General features: G+C 47.9%; 1 protein-coding gene across 1 annotated transcript in view; it reads left to right on the top strand.

Moving 5' to 3' along the window:
- The first annotated feature begins 4,008 nt into the window (after nt 1–4,008).
- LOC135814123 (dnaJ homolog subfamily C member 2-like) overlaps nt 4,009–22,711 on the top strand; it is a 23,922-nt gene continuing 5,219 nt past the window's right edge. The window contains exons 1-14 of the mRNA XM_065327188.1: nt 4,009–4,333; nt 6,117–6,346; nt 7,498–7,573; nt 8,218–8,316; nt 8,521–8,665; nt 13,396–13,476; nt 13,814–13,879; nt 14,067–14,158; nt 18,165–18,286; nt 18,502–18,651; nt 18,762–18,850; nt 21,295–21,364; nt 21,842–21,902; nt 22,042–22,162. Coding sequence (XP_065183260.1) covers nt 4,261–4,333; nt 6,117–6,346; nt 7,498–7,573; nt 8,218–8,316; nt 8,521–8,665; nt 13,396–13,476; nt 13,814–13,879; nt 14,067–14,158; nt 18,165–18,286; nt 18,502–18,651; nt 18,762–18,850; nt 21,295–21,364; nt 21,842–21,902; nt 22,042–22,162 — 1,475 coding nt within the window. The 5' untranslated portion in view covers nt 4,009–4,260. The remainder of the gene's footprint in view (nt 4,334–6,116; nt 6,347–7,497; nt 7,574–8,217; nt 8,317–8,520; nt 8,666–13,395; nt 13,477–13,813; nt 13,880–14,066; nt 14,159–18,164; nt 18,287–18,501; nt 18,652–18,761; nt 18,851–21,294; nt 21,365–21,841; nt 21,903–22,041; nt 22,163–22,711) is intronic.

Below are 22,711 nucleotides of genomic sequence, written 5' to 3'. Positions count from 1 at the left end.
GCAGGTGGAAAGCAGAGAATAGTTATAATATTGTGGCTCAGAGGTCTATTGTAGTAGTAGTAGTAGTATTGACATATCCGCGGCAAGCCGCTTATGTACAACGGCATGGGAGAGGATAACAAAAAATGAAAATATAATTATTGTTGGGGAAATCCACGCTATTATCGAATATTCAACAATGACGGGTGTGTGGTTATACCAAATTCCCATAATGTGGAAGTACGTTATTATTGTTGAAAGCACTAGGTGATCTGCACTCTACAATGTGACCTGTGCGATTATATCGTTGAATGATTGCCTGTTCCGAGCCACCAAACGCAGTGTCTCCAGGTCCTTCAGACTCCGGAGACGCATGGACGTTGCCTTAGCTAATTCGTTGTCTATCACCACTGGTAGGGTGATGCGCGGGCGTCCGAGCCAGCCCCGATTCTGTCGCTGGAAATACGCTGTCATGCTCACCTGTGCTGGAGTTGCTTCAGGGAGGCGTAGAATATGACCAAACAGTTTCCACCGTGCTCTTCTGCTTAGTACGGATATTGGCTCGGCATTGCAGCGGGCATATAGGTCTGTGTTGGAGATAATTTCCGGGTAAGATATCCCTAATAGACGGCGGAGCTGCTTTCTGTGGAACGCATCCATTGCTGTAGCATCCCGGGATGAAAGCACCCACACGCCGCAGTTGTAGGTCAAAATAGATAGCACAAATGCATCAAACAACCTCAGGCGGGTTGCTTCAGAGATAACTTGTCTCCGCATCCACAGGTTGACAAGTGTGTTGAAGGCAGCTGCGGCTTGCTGGCGCCGGCGCTTGAGGTCTTCTGTGACTCCGTACAGTGAACCAAGCAACCGGGTGGACCTCCATCGTTCCTCACCTCTTCTTGTCTATTGGGCTGTTGCAAGCCTGGTTTGTAGAGACTGGGCTCCTCTCCCCTCTAACACTACCGGGATTGCATTGACCTGGCACTTGTTTCCTCCCTTCCTTCACATAATACAATGTACATGTACATGTAGTACCCAGACAGCGGTGTGCTATGTTGACAGGATTGGTCACCATGATCCACTACTACTAGTACTTTCCACCCAATTCACATTTTCTTTTTATGGAACAATGTCATGCAGGCTGTCCAATGATGGACATGTACATGTACATGTACACTGTACATGTTTAGGAAGCACATTGCCCATGAAATACAGTCATGTACATGTACATGTACATGTAGACCGGGGCGGGGGCCTACGCCAAGACCTGGAAGGACAATTTTTATCAACGAGATGGCTAATAGACAAACAACTGCCCTAACCGCAACATGCCGAACAAACTCCGCCACATATTCCGTGCTCATGTGTCATCCTTCAGCAACTCACAGCAAAGCATTTACACAGGAAGGTCTGGTCACATCCCTCTGATCAAGCAACAGTTTCAAAACAGTCCCGGACTGACCCCATGGCCCCTGGGGCAGTGACCTCTCCTGCTATCTAGCCGAGCCACTATGAATTCTACACCTAGTACCAAGAGTGTATAACCGGGGGGTCATAACTCTTGCTAGTACCTGTACGGGTGCATGTGGCATCATTTCCAGCACTCACAGATACATTGTACATGTACATGTACGTGTGCAGCAGTTGTTCACCATCCAACTCGGCTACAAGTACAAGTGATGCAAGTACAGTACAGTACCTGATGCCACAGATTATTCCATGTACATCGAACACCCTGGATGGTTTCACCTGCTAGGCTGTATACAATCATGTAAATGTGGAGACAGTTATGGCCATAATAATACTGACTCTCACTTGAACTCCTACAAGCCATATCTCTTGCCAATTGTCAACGTATTGGAGAAAATTGTTGATCGGCAGGTTGTGGAGTTCTTAGTGACAATAGTGAGGTTTCTGCCCTGCCATGGAGCAGTTTGCATACTCCGATCTCTCTCGTCTTCTAAGTCCTGGCATATCCGTGTGATATGAGAAGGGAACTTGGTGTGTTTGGTTGAACGACTATACATGTGCATGAAGTACATGTATACATGTAATTTTAAAAGCACACCAGTAACAACAACAATAACTATAATGAATACCACAACAGTGTCCTGGACATGCACTTCACTGAGTTCAGTACATTGTACAATGTACATGTACACCTTACAGTACTGGCCTATGCTATACGGGCAAGATGATTCTTTGGATGTGAAAAAATACGTGTAGTCATGTACATGTACATGTACATGACAAAACATACAATGTAGTTTGGTTGCCAGCATGTTACAAGCTACGTGTAGGCGGAGGATGCACTGAGTCTGTGTTCGAAAACAGTGCTCCTTATGACCTTACTACAACCTCCACGGTTGGCATAGCCCTGGTCTTGCGACCACTTGAGCTATAATGGGGGCTAGCCCCAGTTCTAATATATGCTAGGGAATTCAATTCAAAAACAAGAAGACTCAAACGGTTTGAGTCTTCTTGTTTTTGTTTTTGCTATCAGTTGTGTTTCCTTGCTCGTTCTTGGATGTCAGTCCTGCCTAAATCCTCTTGATCCTTTTGTGTGGATCCCGGCACTAAATCAGGAGAGAGGGGTCCAGTCTCTACAAACCAGGCTTGCAACAGCCCAATAGACCTCTGAGCCACATTATTATAACTATTCTCTGCTTTCCACCTGCGCACTGATTTGGGCTTAGAAGTGGCTAATTGCATACACGTTACCACGGTAACCGTAGAAATTCGAGAAATTCCTGTGACAAGGAAGCCGACAGTCCTATAAACTTCTGGTTTTCATTAACAGTCTTGGAAAGAGCTCGCCTTCCAACAAGGTAACTTTTTTCTCCAAAATTGTATCGGCTTTGCCTCAGAAACGGCTAATTGCACACAGGTTACCATAGTAACCTAAGCAATTTGGAAATAGCTCATAACTTCCAAACGGACAACATTGGGAACTTCTAGTTTTCTCCAAAATTCCTATAGTTGGTCCGCCTCTCCGAATTTGAAGTCAAATCTTTCCTGGACGAGGTGTCAAATGCAACTCCTCAATAAAGCGACTTTTTCGGACTTGGCCCCAGCACTAATTGGCAATTTGCCATGCACAGTACTTTCATTTTTTAACTGTAGTCGTCCATTCCATGTGTTGCTACCGTGAGTAACGTTAGTGTGCTGGGGTTGCCCTGTGCCAAGCTAGTTTGGAATTCCTCTGCGCCGGGGAGTCGCCGGGTATTTTACGACTCACGGTCCCTGCTCTGCACCAAGCTGTTGACCTAAACTAAAGCATTTTCTTTCTCGAAGTTTCTCGTACCGTGTTGGTATTTCCTACGGTAGGATGCAGTTTACAGGGTTATGGGCCGTTACACGCCCGATTGGTTGAGAGACTCACCTCCTCTCCCCTGACTCACTTGTGAGGTCTGCATTCGCCACTAAGGTGTAAAGGCATAGTGGTGGCCTGCGGAAGGGAAGGCTATAGCTTGTGTGTTTCTGAACATTCAAGTGATGCTAACGCGGATCCCGCGAATATTATAATATTATTATTAGCTAGCCGGCTATGGTCTGGAGTATGGTCATGATGGTTGAGATTCAGTGGAGCGGAGGCTGGTATGGTCATGATGACGGTTGAGATTGGAGTGGAGGCTGGTATCACGGAGCCTGTGTGTGTGTAGGAGGGAGTTATTATGTGCGTGGGGAAATCCCGACATTGGGTACTTGGGGAAATCCCGGCAGTGGTACTTGGGGAAATCCCTAGCACATACGGGTATAAAGGCAAATTTCCATGGCAACGAAATGGCGACCTTCCACGCGTGCACGCACTGTACATGCGCGCATATGCGCCGAGTCTGTACACCACGCGTGCACGCGTGCACGCACCAGCTCGTACACGTACACATGTACACAATCATGCAGGTACTACTACTAGTACTAGTACTACTAGTACTAGTACTAGTACTAGTACTACTAGTACTAGTACTAGTACTACTAGGTGTTCGAAAACTCCAAATAAAAAAAGCATGTAAACAAAAAATTAATAATAATTATTATTGTTTGTTTGAGAGCGTTGAGTTTGAGCAACTCTTGTTGACAGAGATTCCTTCTCTCTCTTTCTGCGTAGATCTACTCCTCAAGCAAACCTCTCTCACGGCAATCCCATTACCTTGTGCCTGGGTGACTGACTGCATATTATTAGCCGTGTTCAGTAGAAGAAGGGCTTTTTACTTGATTACTTTGTTGTGCCATACAGTGAAGAGTATTTTGTGAGTGGAGATTCATTGTCCAAACGCAAAGATGGCCTGTGCAGTGTACTTGCCTCCAGCAGGTGATGCAGACTGTCAGACAATGGCTTTGGCACCCCTATCGGGTAAGGAAGTGCGAGCGTGTGTCATTTTTGATTGAATACCGTATTTCCCCGATTATATAAAAAGGCGACGTGGAGACAATAATCTTAATAATGCAATGAATATAACTAAATGCGCACTCATATCACAACCATGGGGACGAATCATGTACATGTATTCCAGAACGTTTTCTTGTCACAATTATCAATGGAATTCGTGACTAAAGAGAATGATGAAACTACAATAGGATTTATACACTTGGAGTGGAACAGCGAGGATACAAGCATAGTAAGAAAAATCCCCGATTATAAGTCGCACTTGATTATAAGTCGCAGCCCATTCTCACGTCCGAACCAAATCGTCTCAATGCATTCACATAAAGTAGAAAGTCACACTCGATTGTAAGCACCCCCTTCTTTGCCCTTGATGTTTGGTGTAAAAAGGTGCGACTTACAATCGGGGAAATACGGTACACTGCACTCGACAATGAATGGTATCACAAAAATGATAATTACATGCTTAGTTACCCTCGTATGAGGATTCACAGGTTTCAATATCCCTTTCCTCGTCCAAGAAATAGCGTGCGTGTTCTTGTAGTGAAGTCTATTGACTAATATTTTTTTAAATAATACAATTGAATTTCTAGAATCTTGTAGGACGCATCACTCTGCTTAAAAAGTAAAAACAATTGAAGGCAACAAAAAGTGAACACGAACACAATTTCCCAGTAATCGACCGTTCTTGACATTTCCCGTGATATAAGGCGAACGCTGTACCCCCTTTTGGAGACCGAAAGTCAAATGTCAGTTTTCAGCATACTACCGTATTATCTCTAATATAAGCACGGTCCTTTATTTTTTCAATGTACCTCCGCCCCGTGCTATTAATTGAGACATTCCTTTATTGGAGACTGTTCCATTATTATTTCAACCTCATTTCAGAGGCATGTTGCCATGCCAAATTCATGTATGACGCACACATTTCAGGGTTTTTTTTCGCCGGTACAGATAATGAATTTACACAGTGTGCTTATAATGGAGACTGAGCACTTTATTTTTTGAATGCCGCCCCAAGGTGTTCTATTATTGGAGACTGTGCTTATATTAGAGATAATACAGTATTTGTACTGAAATGCATGTGATGTTTTTTTGGTTATAATCCACAAGGCAATCTTCTGGCTGATTTTTCAGAACATCTGTCACATGAAATCGGTTTGTTTCGTTGTTGCAGTACCTGTTCTTATGTGGGTACTGCAGGTGGACTGGGATACGCTTTGCAAGGCTGAACATCCGTGCTTATAGTTGCATGGGTGGCTGTCTGTAGGATTCTAGGCAGAGAGAAGTAGCATGTGTTGGCTTCTGAGGAATGTTTCCAAGCCTGAAGCATTGCTGCCTGTGGGTATACTTTGAGTGCCTGTGCCAGCAGTACCCTGGGCAGCAATCCAAAAAGGCGGTTGCTTTGCGTTGAGTGGATCCTGCTTTCTGGTGGTGTAATACCGTTGATTAAAACCCTGTCGATGATGGAATAGGGCAGCACTTTCAAGCCCAACCAGCGACCAAATGCACACACGACGAAGGAGGAAAACAGCATGTAGAGTAAGATGGCTTTCCAATGGCTGAGCCACTCAAAGATGCCACTTTGACGGTAATAGGTTAGGGTACTGGGACCTACTGCAGTTGTAGTAGGTTTTTGCTCATTGACACTAATGCAGCGCGAGATATTCAGTACGAGAACGACGTAAACCTAGCACCCATGTTCACTTGTGAAATCTATCTTTCCACTGTCTGTCTTCACAACTCGCTTTAGCGTTTACCTGCTGCTCCGTGGAGCGTGCTGGCCGCTGGTATGGTCTGAGAAGTCGGCGGCAACGCGACGTCTCCATGTCCAGTGCGCATAATAGCTGCAGTGTCGATGATGGAGAGGAGGGTGTCGACAGCACGGATGGCGCCACAGCCACTGCTGGGGACACTACAAGCGGATTGCTGAAAATACAGAGCGACTTTGATCTTATGTCACTAGATCCCAAAGATAAGAAGGTAAGTTCCTTAGTGGGTTGCTTTACACTAGGGATCTCAGCGCGTGCAGTGCGCAGGGTGTTTGCGCATACATTGCGTCATCGAGTTTTGAGTGCAGCTCGCGGACACAGCAGAAAAATGGCGACGGTCGATTTTCGACACTAGGCTAGGGGACGCGGTGGACACTAGCGGAATCGTCATCTTCATCGTCGTTCGAACATACTTTGTAATTCCCGCCGAAGGACAGCGTGGCCAAGGCGATATTGCCCCGGTCGATTTTCCTATAATTTTCCATGCGGCAAGAACCCACTTCAGAGAGGATTCAGTCAAAAATTCAGACGTTTTCTCCGGTTAGATTGTCCTAACTTCGATTTTCAGTGCATCAGCCATCGCGAACATCGCCGCCATTATCACTCGGAGAGAAGACATCGCGCTCAGTAGAAGAGGTGTTCACGCTGCGTCCAAGAGTGAAAGATTGTGCTCTTTGACCCTCCATAGTTCCTCTGAGAGAGTGTCTGGGAGATAGGTAGCTTGGAGATGGCCGTAGAACGTGCTTTCCTGGACGCAATATTCAGCCATTTCTACTGTCTTCTTCAACTTGATTTATTTCGAAAAAATGTTCTTTTCCACGATTTCTGCACTGGACGCGTTTGGGATCGAAAATCTCACCTGCGCAGACTGGCTGCGCAGTTCACGCGCTGAGATCCCTATTTACACCTTCCTTTTGATGGTTAAAAAAAAGAGTAAAATTTGCACGTCCGCGTTACAACCGGCTATACATGATGGTTGCTGTTGCTAATTTGGATTGGAACGAAACGATCCCCCCCCCCCCCCCCCAGTAGTGGAGAGGCTGCACATAGTGGAGTTTCTATGGTTTGTATCATTCAGCGTTCGGGTAATGAAAATAGTTTTGGGATTGCGACCAACACAGGGCTGAGAAAAGAGACGTCTTTTCTAATAGTTATCACTGTATTGCCACATGGAGACATGCAGCATCACTGTACCATTGTTCAATGCTGCCATAGCCAGAATCCCAACCTAGGTGACTTTATCCTTGCCAAACTCTGCTCTTTCCTCCAACATTCTTATGCAATCTGTTCTTATTGTTTGATATGCTCGTTTTTTGTGCGTGTTCTGCTATTCCATTATGTTCATGTGCCACCCTTGTTCAGGAGCAAGATCACTACGCTGTCTTGGGACTGGCCCACCTTCGTTATCGGGCCAGTGATGATGATGTGAAAAAAGCATGTGAGTATAGGGCGAATGCTGCCACACATACACTCACTCTCGCACCCGCGCGCGCGTGCGCACACACACACACGCGCAAACACACACACATACATGTACCTTGAACATGCCCATTGCCAACGGCAATGATAGCGAGGGACCATCTGCTAGCTTTTGTAGTACGGAGCGTGGCGCTTGAGATCCCTGGGACGACGGCAGACCTTTCCGCATGCGCAGCGCGAATCATGATCAGGGGGTGCACGGGTGAGAGGACGACGGTGAGCAATCTGCCTCCAGGCAGAGCGATCTTGGGCAGCAGCAGACCAGCAGGTCAGCAGGCACAGGGGGGCTGATGGAGCGGAGGTCATCTGCGATGACGTTACATTGATATGGTCACGCACGCCTACACACACACACACACGCGCGCACACACACACACACACACACACACACACACACACACACATACTGCCAATGCTCCTGCAGTGCCTATCTTGTACCAGCCTTCTCCATCTCTGTGCAGTAGTGAGGAGCCGTTGGTAGCAACAATTCACAATTAGGTTAGATGCAGCTTGTTTCCCTAGCACTAGTCCAACATGAGTATTGATGTGAGTGTCCATTGCATGTCACATGTCTACAATCCATTTGCTGTTGGCCTGGTTCAGATCGAAACATGGTGTTGAAGCACCATCCGGACAAGAGAAAAGACACTGGTGGCTACGGTCGTGAGAGACTTGATGCTGTTTTCACGTGCATCAAACACGGTAAGACACTAGTCTAGTAACTCGTGTGCCTTTCAGTCGCCTTAGCAGTGTTTGTATGAAGCTATGAAGTAACAGTTTACCACTTCATCTGCTCTGTGTGACATAATGTGCCTTGGTGATGTAGATTTACTGGCGACTGGTAGTAACTGGCATGTCTGTAATTGCTCCCGTGTGTATCCCCATGTCCATCTTCTCCACCCACAGCCAATGATGTATTGTCCAATCCGTCCAGCCGGCGATCTTATGATAGCGTTGATCCGAATTTCGATGACGCCATTCCGTCCAACTCCGCAAACTCCAAGGCGAACTTCATCTCTGTGTTTGGGCCGGTGTTTGAGCGTAACAGTAGGTAAGCAGCATGTGATAAGGACAACGTGAGAGGGGACTGTTCCGTATTCCCCGGAACCAGGTTGCATCAGTACCGTAACTGTAATACCGATTGCGGATACTTTCCGAACCCACGTTCAACAATGGAGACAAACTTTACTGGTTCGAGTTCTCACTCTCAAAACACCAACTCCCTCTTGGATTATCTTGGATGTACTCTAACAATGCCCTAGCAAAAACCTATCAAGAACCTAGCTAGAACTGAGAAGTAACTTAGAATTGGATTCAACCACTGTTCACCATGAACTCTTTCCAACACAAGGAGAATAAAAACAACAACAAAACCAAAGCTGCTAGAGCACTGCACGCGGAAAAACTCTGCACGTGAGATGCCGTGCAGCGGGAAAAAAGCCATACATCTGAAGCATACGTCTCGTGCACAGGAGCACAAGCCCGGGAAAAACAGGGTTGATGATCACATGATTTCACGCATGAGTGATACCATACATGACCTACAGACACATAAATCATACAGTCATGCATGGCTACAGGTGTAGTGCTCGATGAATGCACGCAAAGTGCAGTCCTGTAATGTGACCTGTTGAAACCTGAACGGTACCAGGCGTCACCACGACTCCGACATACCTCCCTCGCGAACGAATCATAGCCTAATCAATGTATGCGAGTGAGACAAACTAATATTCCGAGTGATGTTCTAACTCCTGGGGAACTGCTATTGGATGTCACACCTAACATCATTGTGTCAAATGCATGCCGTAACGTCACTAGACATATCCGGGAACGAGGATACGTCTTATCTAGCCGGTTGGATGTATTGTTCACTCTGATTGTGGATTGCTTGCTAACACTACAGTCACAGCCTTACTACCTCATCGCCACTGCCGTACCACCATCCACTATTCGCTCAGCTGGTGACATTGTCCACATTGACGTTGGCTGTGGCTGGGCAGTTCTCGGAGTCGAGCTCCACCTCACCCTCTGTTACCTCCAGTGGGATGAGGCGATGAACTGATCGTCGATACTCCTTGCCTTTGATCTTCACGTTGACTGCACGGACGACACCATCTTGCCCTGGGTATGTGGCTGTGACGCGTCCCAGAGGCCATGTCGCGCGCGGAGTACTCTCATCCATGACAAGGAAGACCTCACCCTCCTCGACGTCTTTTGCCTTCCTGTACCACTTGGACCGGACGTTTAGCGCCGGGACCATCTCTCGCAGCCACCTCTTCCAAACTTGCCTTGTCAGCACTTGTAGAAACAGCCAGCGCCGTCTGGGGTGGACCTTCTCCAGATCCTCTGTCTCCGCCTCGAGGTGTGTGACTGCAGCCGCGCGTCCCATCGGGAAGTGGTTTGGCGTCAACGCTTCTGGATCGTCGCTGTCAGATGATACGGTGGTAAGGGGACGGGAATTCAGCATTGCCTCGGCATGTACCAGCGCTGTTGAGAACTCCTCATCCGTGAGGCCAGCCTGGTGCAGCACATGCCAGAGTGCGCGTTTGACTGCCTTGACCATCGTTTCTACTACACCACCGAAGTGGGGCGTTCTCGGTGGGTTGAAATGCCACTGTACATCTCGCAGCTCGGAGTGGGTGGTTAGGCGGTCTTGATCTATCGTGCAGGTGGCTTCGCGCAGCTGTCGCTCTGCGGCGGTGAAGTTCGACCCGTTGTCTGTCACTATGAACTCCGGGGTTCCACGCCTCTTGCAGAATCGGGTCATCGCCATCAAGAACCCATCTGTGTCGAGCGAGTTGACGGGCTCCAGATGTACCGCTCTGGTCAGCAGGCACGAGAATACGCAGATATACCGCTTCTGCTGCACCTTGCCTCGTCCCTGGCGCGTCAGAAATGGACCGGCAAAGTCGATGGTCACCTTGCTGAAGGCGATAAGTGGTGACGAGGTCCGGTAATCCGGCAACCCTCCCATGATTGGAGTCAAAGCCTTCGCGTAGCCTCGTCGGCACTTGACGCACCTGTGGCGATGCTGTCGCACAACGGACTTCCCGTTTATCAGCCAGTACCGGTTGCTGAGGTTGGCCAGCAGGTGGTTGGGACCCATGGAGTGCTGACATCTCTCGTCTTCGTCATCCACGATCAGGGCTGTGACCCGATGTTTCGGTGGCAGGATGATGGGGTGTCTTGTCGTCAGCGGCAGATGGTGTGCAGTGGTGAGTCTCCCACCGACCGTCAGTACGGTTGTGCCATGTACCTCCTCCAGCTGGGGTCGCAGCTTCAGCAATGGCTCGTTGGGATCGGGTTCCTTGCCGGACTCCAGTCGCTTGATGACCTTGCCATACACCTCCTCCTGGGCCTTCCGTACCCAGAACACGTCGGCCGCCTGGACCTCTGCAGGGGAGAGAGCGGGTACTGTCATACCGTTCACTGACTTGGCAGATCCAAACTTGCGTCGTGGAGCGGGTGTTGGTCTGTTGGCGCCAGCCTCCCTCGGTATACGGACGTTACGTACAAAGCGCTGACACCATGCGGTGACACGGATGAGCCGCGTCCAAGACGAGAAGTTGGAGGGGTCAAGCTGGTACTTCCCTGGAACCGCGCTGAACGACATAGCGGACCGCTTCTTCAGCTCTGCCGGCAGACTACTGGGAACCTCGATCGGCCGCGCCGGGAATGCACTCTCGGGTCCGCGTAGGAACTTCGGGCCATGCCACCAGTCGTCATCGGATGCGAGCTGGGCTGCAAATAGGCCCCGGGTGCCCTTGTCCGCAGGGTTGATTGATGTCGGAACGTGCCTCCACTGACGGGGGTCCGACAGTGCTTGGATCTTGGACTACGCATGGCGGTGCCTGGTAGTGGTAGCTGTGTGCCGGAGTGAATGCACGGACATGCTGGACATCTGAGTCCCTCTCTACATGTGCGTCTATCACTACGTCTACCGGTGGTGGTGTGCTAGCCTGACAGGCCTCTGCATGGTGTAGACCTACTGCTGATTCTGACGTTACGTGCGTAGATCTATGGGAAGCCTCTCCTTCTGATGGCTGAGATTCTACACCGACTACCGTGTGTGACTCTGTTGGTGTTGGAACAGCAACTGAACTAGGTGCAACTACATCATCGTCAAAGTCGATAAGCGACGTATCTTGGGCTGCAACCGCCTCATGCAACTCACCCGCTTCCTGGAAGACTTCTTCTCGCATCGCAGGAGAGCTGGAGGTCTCAACGGACCTTTCCCTCAACGTCCCTTCGGCTTCCGACATCGCCTGCTCCGTCAACCGGGCGATTTCCAGCCGCTTTTCCGCCACAGCCTGTTCCGCTTGTAACACGGCTATCCTGGCGCTGAGCCTGTCAGCTGAATTCGCGGTGACGGCTTGGCTCCTACTTTCGGTCATCCTGTCATCTCCACCACTAGCACCAGCGTAGGACTGGGTGTCTGTGTACCCGAGTTTTGGCGCTGCGACGCCTTTCGTCGTGCGCTGACTCCGCCTGAGCTTCTCCATCGTGGACGTGATCCGGCTCGAAGGACCACTATGTTCCGTATTCCCCGGAACCAGGTTGCATCAGTACCGTAACTGTAATACCGATTGCGGATACTTTCCGAACCCACGTTCAACAATGGAGACAAACTTTACTGGTTCGAGTTCTCACTCTCAAAACACCAACTCCCTCTTGGATTATCTTGGATGTACTCTAACAATGCCCTAGCAAAAACCTATCAAGAACCTAGCTAGAACTGAGAAGTAACTTAGAATTGGATTCAACCACTGTTCACCATGAACTCTTTCCAACACAAGGAGAATAAAAACAACAACAAAACCAAAGCTGCTAGAGCACTGCACGCGGAAAAACTCTGCACGTGAGATGCCGTGCAGCGGGAAAAAAGCCATACATCTGAAGCATACGTCTCGTGCACAGGAGCACAAGCCCGGGAAAAACAGGGTTGATGATCACATGATTTCACGCATGAGTGATACCATACATGACCTACAGACACATAAATCATACAGTCATGCATGGCTACAGGTGTAGTGCTCGATGAATGCACGCAAAGTGCAGTCCTGTAATGTGACCTGTTGAAACCTGAACGGTACCAGGCGTCACCACGACTCCGACAGGGACTGCTCTACTGGATACTGCTTTTGAATATAAAATATTCTGACCTTGATGTCTTGAGGTCTGATCCACCGGCTAAACCGTCGTGAAGTAGTTGCATTTGAATGCATTCTCAGTGTCAATAAGTCAACGTAAGGCACCATCCAAGTCAGTTTCTATTGCTTACTTCTGCTATTGCTGTTGAACTCATCATTCAAGGTTTTTTCAGTTTTATTCTGGATAGGAAGGGGTTTGCTCCCACACTGGAGCTCGCGCTATTCCGCCGACTTGACTTGACACTTGACTTATTTGGATAGTTGGTTGAACTGTTTATATCTGTTTTCTCAATCCAGACACTCAAACATTGTCGAGTCTCTCTGCTGCAAAAGTCACATCAGGTTCACCAAATTTTCGGGCATGGCCTATCGTCAGGGCATCTGAGCTTTGGGACCAGGTCGAACCTAGAAGGTGCCGGCAAGTTTTCACTCGAGATGCAGCTCACAGCACGTGCCAAACAAACTGATGGCATGTGGGCAGCAAAACGAAAAGCAGGCTAGATGTCTTGTTTCTCCTTGCCATGCAGTAGTGTCGGATTTACAATCTCTATAGAACTGGTCATGATAGCACTGCGCTAACTGTAGTGAACTGTATGATGACACGAATGCTGTGTGCTTGCGTTTCCTGTAGGTGGTCCCGTGATCAGCCTATGCCTTTACTCGGGGACGATGACACATCGTACGAGGATGTGGACGACTTCTATGGTGCTTGGTGAGTGCAGATCGTCGAGTCTTGATAATCCAAACCTCCAAGACCACTAGTAGCTATGCCCCATGATTTGGCTATTGCGTAAGGTACATGACTACATGTACTTGCACAGTCAACCTTGAATAAAGACCCTCGATCGTGCATGAGACATGTGTCATTATTTGCGAGTTGTTGTTATTCGGGAGGTTGAAAACATGCAGTCAAATGGTCACTAGGTCTGAAGATTGTGTGTGTTATTCGTGAGTTGTTGTTATACGTGAGGTCGTTATTCACAAGGTGACTGTATGCGCTGTCTTTGTGGCTTGCTGCTTTGCACTGCCTTCTCTTTCTCGTTCTACAGGTACGAGTTTGATTCTTGGAGAGAGTTCTCTTACCTCGACAAGGAAGATGTTGACAAGGCAGAAAGGTAGGTACTGGTTGGATGGCGGATAGACGCACTGCCTGCTGCTGTTGTGGTGTACGTATCTCATTCACCCACTAACCTATGCGGCGGGGCTTTGTTGGTGGCACGGTTTTTATCCCGTATAATAAATTAATAATAACTGTTTGGTTTGCGATTGGGTGTTTGCGTCGCTGTGTGGTCATTGCTGTAGTCGTGAGGAACGGCGCTGGCTGGAGCGACAGAACAAGCAGCAGCGTACACAGAAGAAGAAGGAGGAATCCACTCGTCTTCGCACCTTAGTTGGTAAGAAAGTGTGGGAAGTGAGGCATGGTTTTCGTTTCAGCCATGTAGAAACTATAATTGTACCAATTACTCAGTAGTAATTATTATGTTGATTTGATTATGTTCGTACTGACATTCCTGAAGAGAGGCAATACCAGAAACATCAAAATCAGAAGTTGTGAACGGTGAAGAGATTTTGAAAGCCAGGAAAGTGGGCATAGTTTACCGTAGCAAGCACTCTTTGCCCTACGATGCGAGATGCACTTTCAAGCTTGCAACGTACCATATACTGTAAGACCAGATATTTTAACGTCAATTAAAGTTAACGATCTCCGGATTTTGTGGGTTAGCGAGGTGAAATTCTAACGAATTCCGTCTCAAAATCGACAAATGACTATACATGTAAATATCGTTTTGTAGATAACAACTTCAATTGTTAGCGAGTTTTTTTCTATTCGTTAAATCGTTAGCATTAAATGTTCGTTACTATTACTGGTCTTACAGTAGGTGACAGTGCATGGGGTCAGTGCTTGCAGGCCTGTACACTACATCTTGCACAGGGGGGGGGGGGGGGGGGGGGGAGTTACAGCAGACTTCACGTTAATACTATAATTACGCTCCTCCGCTTTCGCCTTGTTGAGCACTCTCAGTAGGCTGCTCTAGTGCTGCTGCATCGCGCAATGCCCGCTACTTTTTGTAGCTTGAGCACTCTGGCGCTAGAGCGACGAGCTATCTTAATGTCTGTGGTGCCTCCTTTGCACCATGGCTGGTAGCTCGGCCTATTTAGCTCGTACTTGTACTGATGAGGCCTTTATGGCCGAAAGAGCTTGCTGTCTACAGCATTGGGTAATATTATTAATTTAGGGCTGAAACGATCATTCATTAACTCTTAACGATTAACTAATAACGCTAACGATCGATTTATTGGTTTTATCGATACTTTTTCGTTCTCGATAGTCAAAACTTCTCAAAAGGCATAACAAATTCTATAAAATTAATATCAACTCGGGTATACTAAGCACCAGCAAATAGCATACACCAATATTGCAAAATGTGCATTGTACTTCAAGTGATAACTCAAAACAACCCAAACAATTGAAAGATAAAACGAGCATTATTGTTAATTTTTTATGTAAAAAATAATTTCTCTGTGGTATATACATTACACAGTACAGCTCGCAGTTCATAGATTCTCAAGTGTGATATGTGCATAGTGCTGCATGACTACTGTTTGCACATTAAGAGCTCAGCAGTCGTCATCAGATTCAATGCAGACATCGCTGCTGCTGCTGCTGTCGTCGGCATCCTCCTCGTCGCTCACTGGCACCGGAACAAGGATCGAACAGGGTGGCATTGCGAGCTCGTCCTCTTCTTCTTCAGCGGCAAGAGCTTCCTGCAGCGACTTGGAAGCTGTGTCGGTAGAGCCATTGGTGCTGTGTCGCGCACTCGGGAGCATCTTGTTTCGTCCAAGGAAGATGGATGCGTCCACATGCTTGGCACACAGTCCATTCCTGAGCTTGGACACGAGTAATCCGGCAGCGGAGAATACACGTTCCGATGGAACGGAGGTTGCAGGTATACATAGGAATCTCCGCGCCAGACCGGCAATGTTGGGAAACCGTGAGGAATTGAGTTTCCACCACACTAGTGGATCCGCCTCCACGTCAACTTCGGCTTCCTCGAAGTACATGTCCACTTCTTTCTGCAGCTTTGCAGATGAGGGTGGGCCGGTGGTGTTAGCTGGTGCTTCCTGCCGCCGAGATTTGAATAACTGGCTCAAGCTGCCTGGCGGCTTCGCTCATTTTGCAGGAGGCTCGACATTGGTTGCTGGCTGCTGTGCCTTCAGCTTGTCGAGGATAACCTCCTGGGCTGCTGCGGATTTCTCCGTGTCCAGGAAACTCAACTGCCGGAACCTAGGGCCGAGCGCGGAGGCCAAGGTGAAAGTTGAGGTTGGCGGTGGTGACGCAACCTCCGGAAACTTGCGCACCATTTTCGTCTTCAACTTCTTGGCCACATTCTTGGCTGCTCTGGGCAATCTGGCGTCTGAAGCGGACACCTCCATAAACAACTGTGCTGCAATAGGAAGTTGCAGAGACATCGTTACATAGCGTTGGGCATTGACAGCTGTTGTGGCAATCTCAAACGGTCCAAGCAGGTCGATCAGATGTTCTGCCAAAGACCACTCGGTGTCCCTGAGGAGCATATCGCGGTCGTCGCGTTTCGGAGTGATTTGCTCATCACAGAGCACAGCAGTGAGGCTGACGCGAAGCTTCACTAGACGCTCCAACATATAAAACGTGGAGTTCCACCGAGTGGAGGCATCTTGTACAACATTCAGTGGCTGTTGTTCCGGCTTCAGCTGCTTCTGCTTGGTTGACAGTGCCTCAGCAGCAAGGCAAGAATGCTTGAAGTGGCCAACAAGTTTACGGCTTCTGGTCAGAAGCTTGGCGACATCCTTGATGGCCAGGGCATGGCGAACAACAGTCTGCAGACGGTGTGCCATGCAAATGCACGAAATCCAGTCGTTGCTGTCCTGCAGCAACCTGCCAGCAGAAGCCATGTTCGCTGCCTCGTCATGCATCACAGCCACAACGTTGTCCAGATCAAACCGGCGACACACCTCCTCACTATAATTTGCCAGCTTAACAGCAGTGTGGCTGCCGGAAAACACACTGGTTTCCAGGACGCCCCCCCCCCCCCCCACACTTCCCACTGACGATTAATAAAATGGACGGTGTGCGTCACAAACGACTGAGTTGCTGTTGACGACCAGCCATCAGTAGTCAAGGCTACTCCGGCATCACCCTCATCCGCTAGCAACGACTTCATTTCATCCCTACATGTTCTGTGGTGCTTCAGGATGAGACTGCTGAAGTGCGTTCGTGAAGGCACCTTGAACTCTGGTTCGAGCACCTTCAATAGCTCGATGAATCCAGGGTCAATGACAATGGAGAAGGGCCTCGTCGAGTCAACTATCCAATCTATAACCAGCTCCGTGAGATGTCCCGCACGACTCGAGTTACACGTTCGCATATTGGCCGCACCGCCAAAGAAGTTAGATATTGGCTTCGTATCAGCACACGTTTGAACATCGGTCCGCTTGTTCTCCGCTGAAACTGGTGGCTTTCCACCAACAGCAGCCGCATGTTGTTCCTTGTGAGCAGAGCTCAAGTGGGCGAACAAATTGGTTGTTCCGCTCTGGGGGACAAACTCACGACTACACAGTTTACAACGAGCGGTCCGTCCTATATCATCAAAATAGGCCCACACCGGAGACCTTTTTACGCGGCTTACTTTCGCAGCTCTAATCATCGACATCTTCCAAACGTAAAACGAAACACTCTCCAACTTCTCTGTGAGCTCACTCCAACAACTGACGACTGGTGTAGCAAAACACCAAGAACAAAAGCCGATCGCCATTGCTGCATGCAACGAACCGATCAGCAAACATTTCGCCCATGTTGCAAGAACAGCGGCGAGTAAGTACGTCGTTACGTTAGTTGCAACACTTCCGGACTGCGCTGCATGCAGTACAGTCATGATTGTGTGTTGTGCAGTACAGTCGGTCCGCGTTCCCGCGTGTACTGTCTCACTGCCCTGCCAGAGTTTGCACCCGAGTACAAGACTTCAGTAGAAGTGCATGCAAGTAGATCGTGTGTACGCGTGCTGCATGCAGATAGACTCGGATCGGACACTGCACTCCGATCTTGAACCCCGTGCATGTAGTGCGTACACTTGCATACAATAATCGTTAGAGATTGCTAACGATTATCGATTGCTAAAATATCGATTGCTAACGATTATCGATTTCGCCCATAACGATCGATATCCTAGTTATCGACATAATTGTTTCAGCCCTAATTAGTATTATGGTTGAAAAGGAAAAAAAACTTACAGTGTTCCGAAATGGGGTGGTAAGGTGGTTCAGCTTAAATTTAACCACTGTCCAGATGCTCTATGTTTTCAATTTTTACGGCCGGCCCCAATACTAATAACAGTTAATGATTATCATGTTCTGTTGCTGCAGACAATGCTTACGCGTGTGATCCAAGAATTCGTCGCTTTAAGGAGGAAGCAAAGCGGAAGAAAGAGGACCAGAAGGCTGCTAAGGCAGCTGCCGCGAAGGCTGCGGCTGATGAGCGACTACGGGTAAGACTGTGCGCCGCACGGGTGTTTGTTTGCAGTGCTGCTTTTTACCTGTGTGTGCTCTTGTTAGCTGTGCGGTGTAGGCGGGTTCATGACCATGGACTGTGTGTTGTTGCATCATCTTGTAAGGGTAGTTACTTTTCATATGCACATTGGGAAACTCGTGCTGGCAGAGGGGTGTGTTTTAAGGGGACTCTGATTCCCTTGTTTGCTTTTAGGTTCAACGTGAGAAAGAGGAGGCAGAGCGCAAACAACAGGAGGCGGAGGCAGAGGAGGCACGTCTTCAAGCGGAGGCGGCACGAAAGACACGCGAAGCGAACAAGAAAGCCATGCAGAGAGAACGCAAGGCCTTCAGAACTGCTTGCAAGGTGAGCGTGCTTGGCAGTGGTGTCAAGTGTTTGCCTACATCTTGTGATGCTACTGGATATGGTTATTCACGTTCATATTATTTGTGTCTGTGTGTTTATCTACATTGCAGAGTCACAACTACTTCACAGATGATGATGCGAAGCGTGTGTCACACATGGAGAATGTTGAGCTACTCTGCGAAGCCCTGAGTATCACACAGTAAGCTCCTCCTTGCACTTGCCCTCCCTGGTGCCGTGTGTGTGTGTGTGTGTGTGTGTGTGTGTCTGTTGCCGTGTCTGTGTGTGTGCGTGTGTGCGTGTCTGTGTGTATGTAAACTAATCGTGATGCAGGTTAGTCCAAACTGCAGTGCTGCTCTAGGAAATCCAGTTCTCTACATCTGTATCCAATCTCTTTTCATCACCTCCTCTATCTTCACATCCTTGTTGTATTTGGTTTCCAACAGAAACAGTAGCTTTGAAACCTTCTCAAGTGAAACTCTAAGTAAGAAGTTCACTTGCTGTAGGTGGCTAGCCCAAGGCAAAAGCAAGGCTCACTTGCAAAATGAAACGTTGGAATGGAAGCAACCGGGAAACGTCACCAAAGGGGATAATCACGAACGCAGCTGGTTTATCCTCACACACGTCAATCAAAAGGGAGACAAGGACACGGCTTCCTGCAGTAATGGCCAGTACCGCCTCGATTTGTTTGCTGGCTGAAAATCTTGCAAGTTGCAGAATTCAACTGTTGACGAAATATTTTGCCCCCCCCCTACCAAACACACACACTTAGGCTGTGTTTACATGAAGCGTTTCAACCCGGGTCAGATTTCAACCCGCCATGTACACAAAATGAATGGCGCGTTTACATGACGCATTGCGCTTGACCCGGGTTGAAATTTCGCCCCGGGTTGATTTCAACCCGGGTCAAGAAAATCGTACAAACGTACTTCTGTGCGTATCTCGCGCCAGGTTTGAACGGCACTGCAGATGCAAATTTCGCGCGAACGGATTCACGTGACCATACAGGACTGTAGAAGTGGACTTTTGGCGGCATATCAGTATTTGACCCGGGTCAACTGTCTTCATGTAAACGCTCACCTCTTTTGTCTATTGTACAGACTTTCAACCCGGGCTGAACTCGACCCGGGTTGAAATTTCTCATGTAAACACAGCCTTACTATTTTGTAGATGGCGGAGTCTGCCAAGGTGTGACCAACCACAGCCTTTGTTCTAGTACCGATGTAAATACAGTCTGTATCGGCTATAGCGTACCCTTTTGATTTCCGTGATTTTATCACTATAACCGATGCATCACTATATGCGATACGATCGATATTTTTCGATCGACACGTGAAAGGCAAGGAAATACTTCCAGCATGGCGTTTTGACAAAATGAGCATGCTGCATAGTTGACAGTGCCCGCATTTCCATAAAAAATTCTGTTATGTACCGTAAAGTCCGGAGCAAACGCCCACCCCATATTTGCAAGATCTGCTGGCCTGTACACACTGACCCCATGCACTGTCACCACTACTGTACGAAAGTGCATCTCACACCGTAGCGGGAAGAGCACTTTGCTACGGTAAACTATGTCCACTTTCCGGGTTTCAAAATCTCTTTGGGCACTAGCCACGAGCTAGCTCGTAGTGATTTTATAATGATGGTTGTTTTATTTCGCAAATCCGAACCGGGTTTTCTTCCGAATAGCAAGGTACCGAAGAACAGAGTATTGAAGGAACCAAATACACTTCTGACGGTGTTTCAAGCCATCATTTCGAGATCACACAGCACCCAAAGGCAAGTGTTTTTCTCGGGCACTTCGGAGTTTTCAACAAGTTAGCAGCGGCTTTGTAGGTGTAGCTTCTGTGACATACCCTATTCGACTTGCAACTGCAATACTAGTACTGGGACCAGTCAAGTCGTTGACTGACGCTTTATCAGAACAATTTCTGTTCCTGACAGTGCGACATCGTGGCACTGCACAAATTTCTACGGCATTACTCGTACCACATGGAGAACGAACTACCACAAAGACGACACATTTATCGAATGAAAGGAAATCTCGACAGAAGTTATTTCTTTGCAGGAAGATAATGACAATCGTTTTTGCACAGCCTCCTGGTAGGACATAGGCAGTTTGTAGGCATTACAGTCGTTCTCGTACGCATTCGATCTTCATGCCAGTTGTTTACAACTATATTGACCTGAAAAAGACGAAAATAGTATGGACCCGCTGGGGTGGGCGTTTGCTGCGAAGTGGGCGTTTGCTCCGGACTTTACGGTACATGTACATGTGTCACTATCAAAATAAGCAACGTGAAGAAAGTAAAAAAATAGGGCCTTTGATATTATTGCAACATGTATTTTAAAGTTATCACTATAGCCGATAATAATATAGTGTGTTATGCATGTTTTGATTCTTTGTTGCCATCATAATATCCCATATATCATTACATCCGATAATATTGGTTATAGTGATATTTGTACTGGATAAAATACGTTTTGCTTTTGATATTTCGTACCAATATCACTGTAGCCGATATATTCTTATATCCGGTCACTCTATAGCCGATACAGACTGTACCGTGCAACCTGTCATAAGGCTGCACATGTTAGTTGGTGAAATTGTTCTTCCTGGTGTTTGGCTCTTTGCGTTTTGCTCAGATTGGAACGACTCCGTACTGAAGTCAGCGCAGCCAACTATGCCGATGCCAAAGGAGCATTTGACCGCCAAGTATGTACTTGTAGTCCTAGAGCATAGACTGTCATGTAGTACATCCTCTTTGGTCTACCTAGTACATGTACTACCCAATGCTGTAGATAGCAAGCTGTTTTGGCCATAACGGCCTCATCAGTACAGCTACGAGCTAAATAGGCCGAGCTACCAGTCATGGTGCAAAGGAGGCACCACAGACATTTTAAAAGATAGCTCGTCGCTCTAGCGCCAGAGTGCTCAAACTACGAAAAGTAGCGGGCAATGCGTGATGCAGCAGCGCTAGAGCAGCCTACCGAGAGTGCTCAACAAGACGAAAGCCGCGGAGCGTAATACCCAATGCTGTAGACAGCAAGGTGTTTCGTCCATAAAGGCCTCATCAGTACAGCTACGAGCTACATGTACTAGATGTGCTGTGAGGTTTTGTTCTCTCTCTCTCTCTCTCTTTCTTTCTCTAGCATCGTCTTATTGCTCCTTGTTGTGTGTGGTTCTTTGTAGGTTTCCCAGCTGCAGTCCCAACAGGAACGGGAGGTTAGGCAAGCAGCGGAAGCAGCAGCAGGTCAGTCTTCCCACGCACTTTAGAATGTTTGTTTTCTTCTACCTATCAGGACATCTAATATCTGAGTTGTGGAGACTTCCTCATAATTGAGTGTTGTCTGGTAACGTCCGCTTTCTTCTTGTTGTTGTTTTTCACGCAGCCAAGCGCCGGGCAGAGGCAGCGGCCAGCGGCAAGTCAGCATCTCAGAATAGTTGGGGCAATGACGACGCGGCTTTGTTGGTCAAGGCCGTCAAGATGCATCCAGCCGGCACAGTCAACAGGTAAGCTGGATTTCTGTACACAAACACACAGTCCAGAACTGGATTTCTGTACACAACACGTAGTCCAGAACTGGATTTCTGTACACAAACACACAGTCCAGAACTGGATTTCTGTACACAAACACACAGTCCAGAACTGGATTTCTGTACACAAACACACAGTCCAGAACTGGATTCTGTACACAAACACACAGTCCAGAACTGGATTTCTGTACACAAACACACAGTCCAGAACTGGATTCTGTACACAAACACACAGTCCAGAACTGGATTTCTGTACACAAACACACAGTCCAGAACTGGATTCTGTACACAAACACACAGTCCAGAACTGGATTTCTGTACACAAACACACAGTCCAGAACTGGATTTCTGTACACAAACACACAGTCCAGAACTGGATTTCTGTACACAAGTACACAGTCCAGAACTGGATTTCTGTACACAACACACAGTCCAGAACTGGATTTCTGTACACAACACACAGTCCAGAACTGGATTTCTGTACACAACACGTAGTCCAGAACTGGATTTCTGTACACAAACACA

Source organism: Sycon ciliatum, chromosome 4 (genome assembly GCF_964019385.1).
Source record: "Sycon ciliatum chromosome 4, ocSycCili1.1, whole genome shotgun sequence".
In the NCBI taxonomy this organism is placed as follows: Eukaryota; Metazoa; Porifera; class Calcarea; order Leucosolenida; family Sycettidae; genus Sycon; species Sycon ciliatum.
The sequence above is the reverse complement of the archived record's forward strand: the minus strand, read 5'-3'. Positions and strand labels throughout refer to the sequence as shown.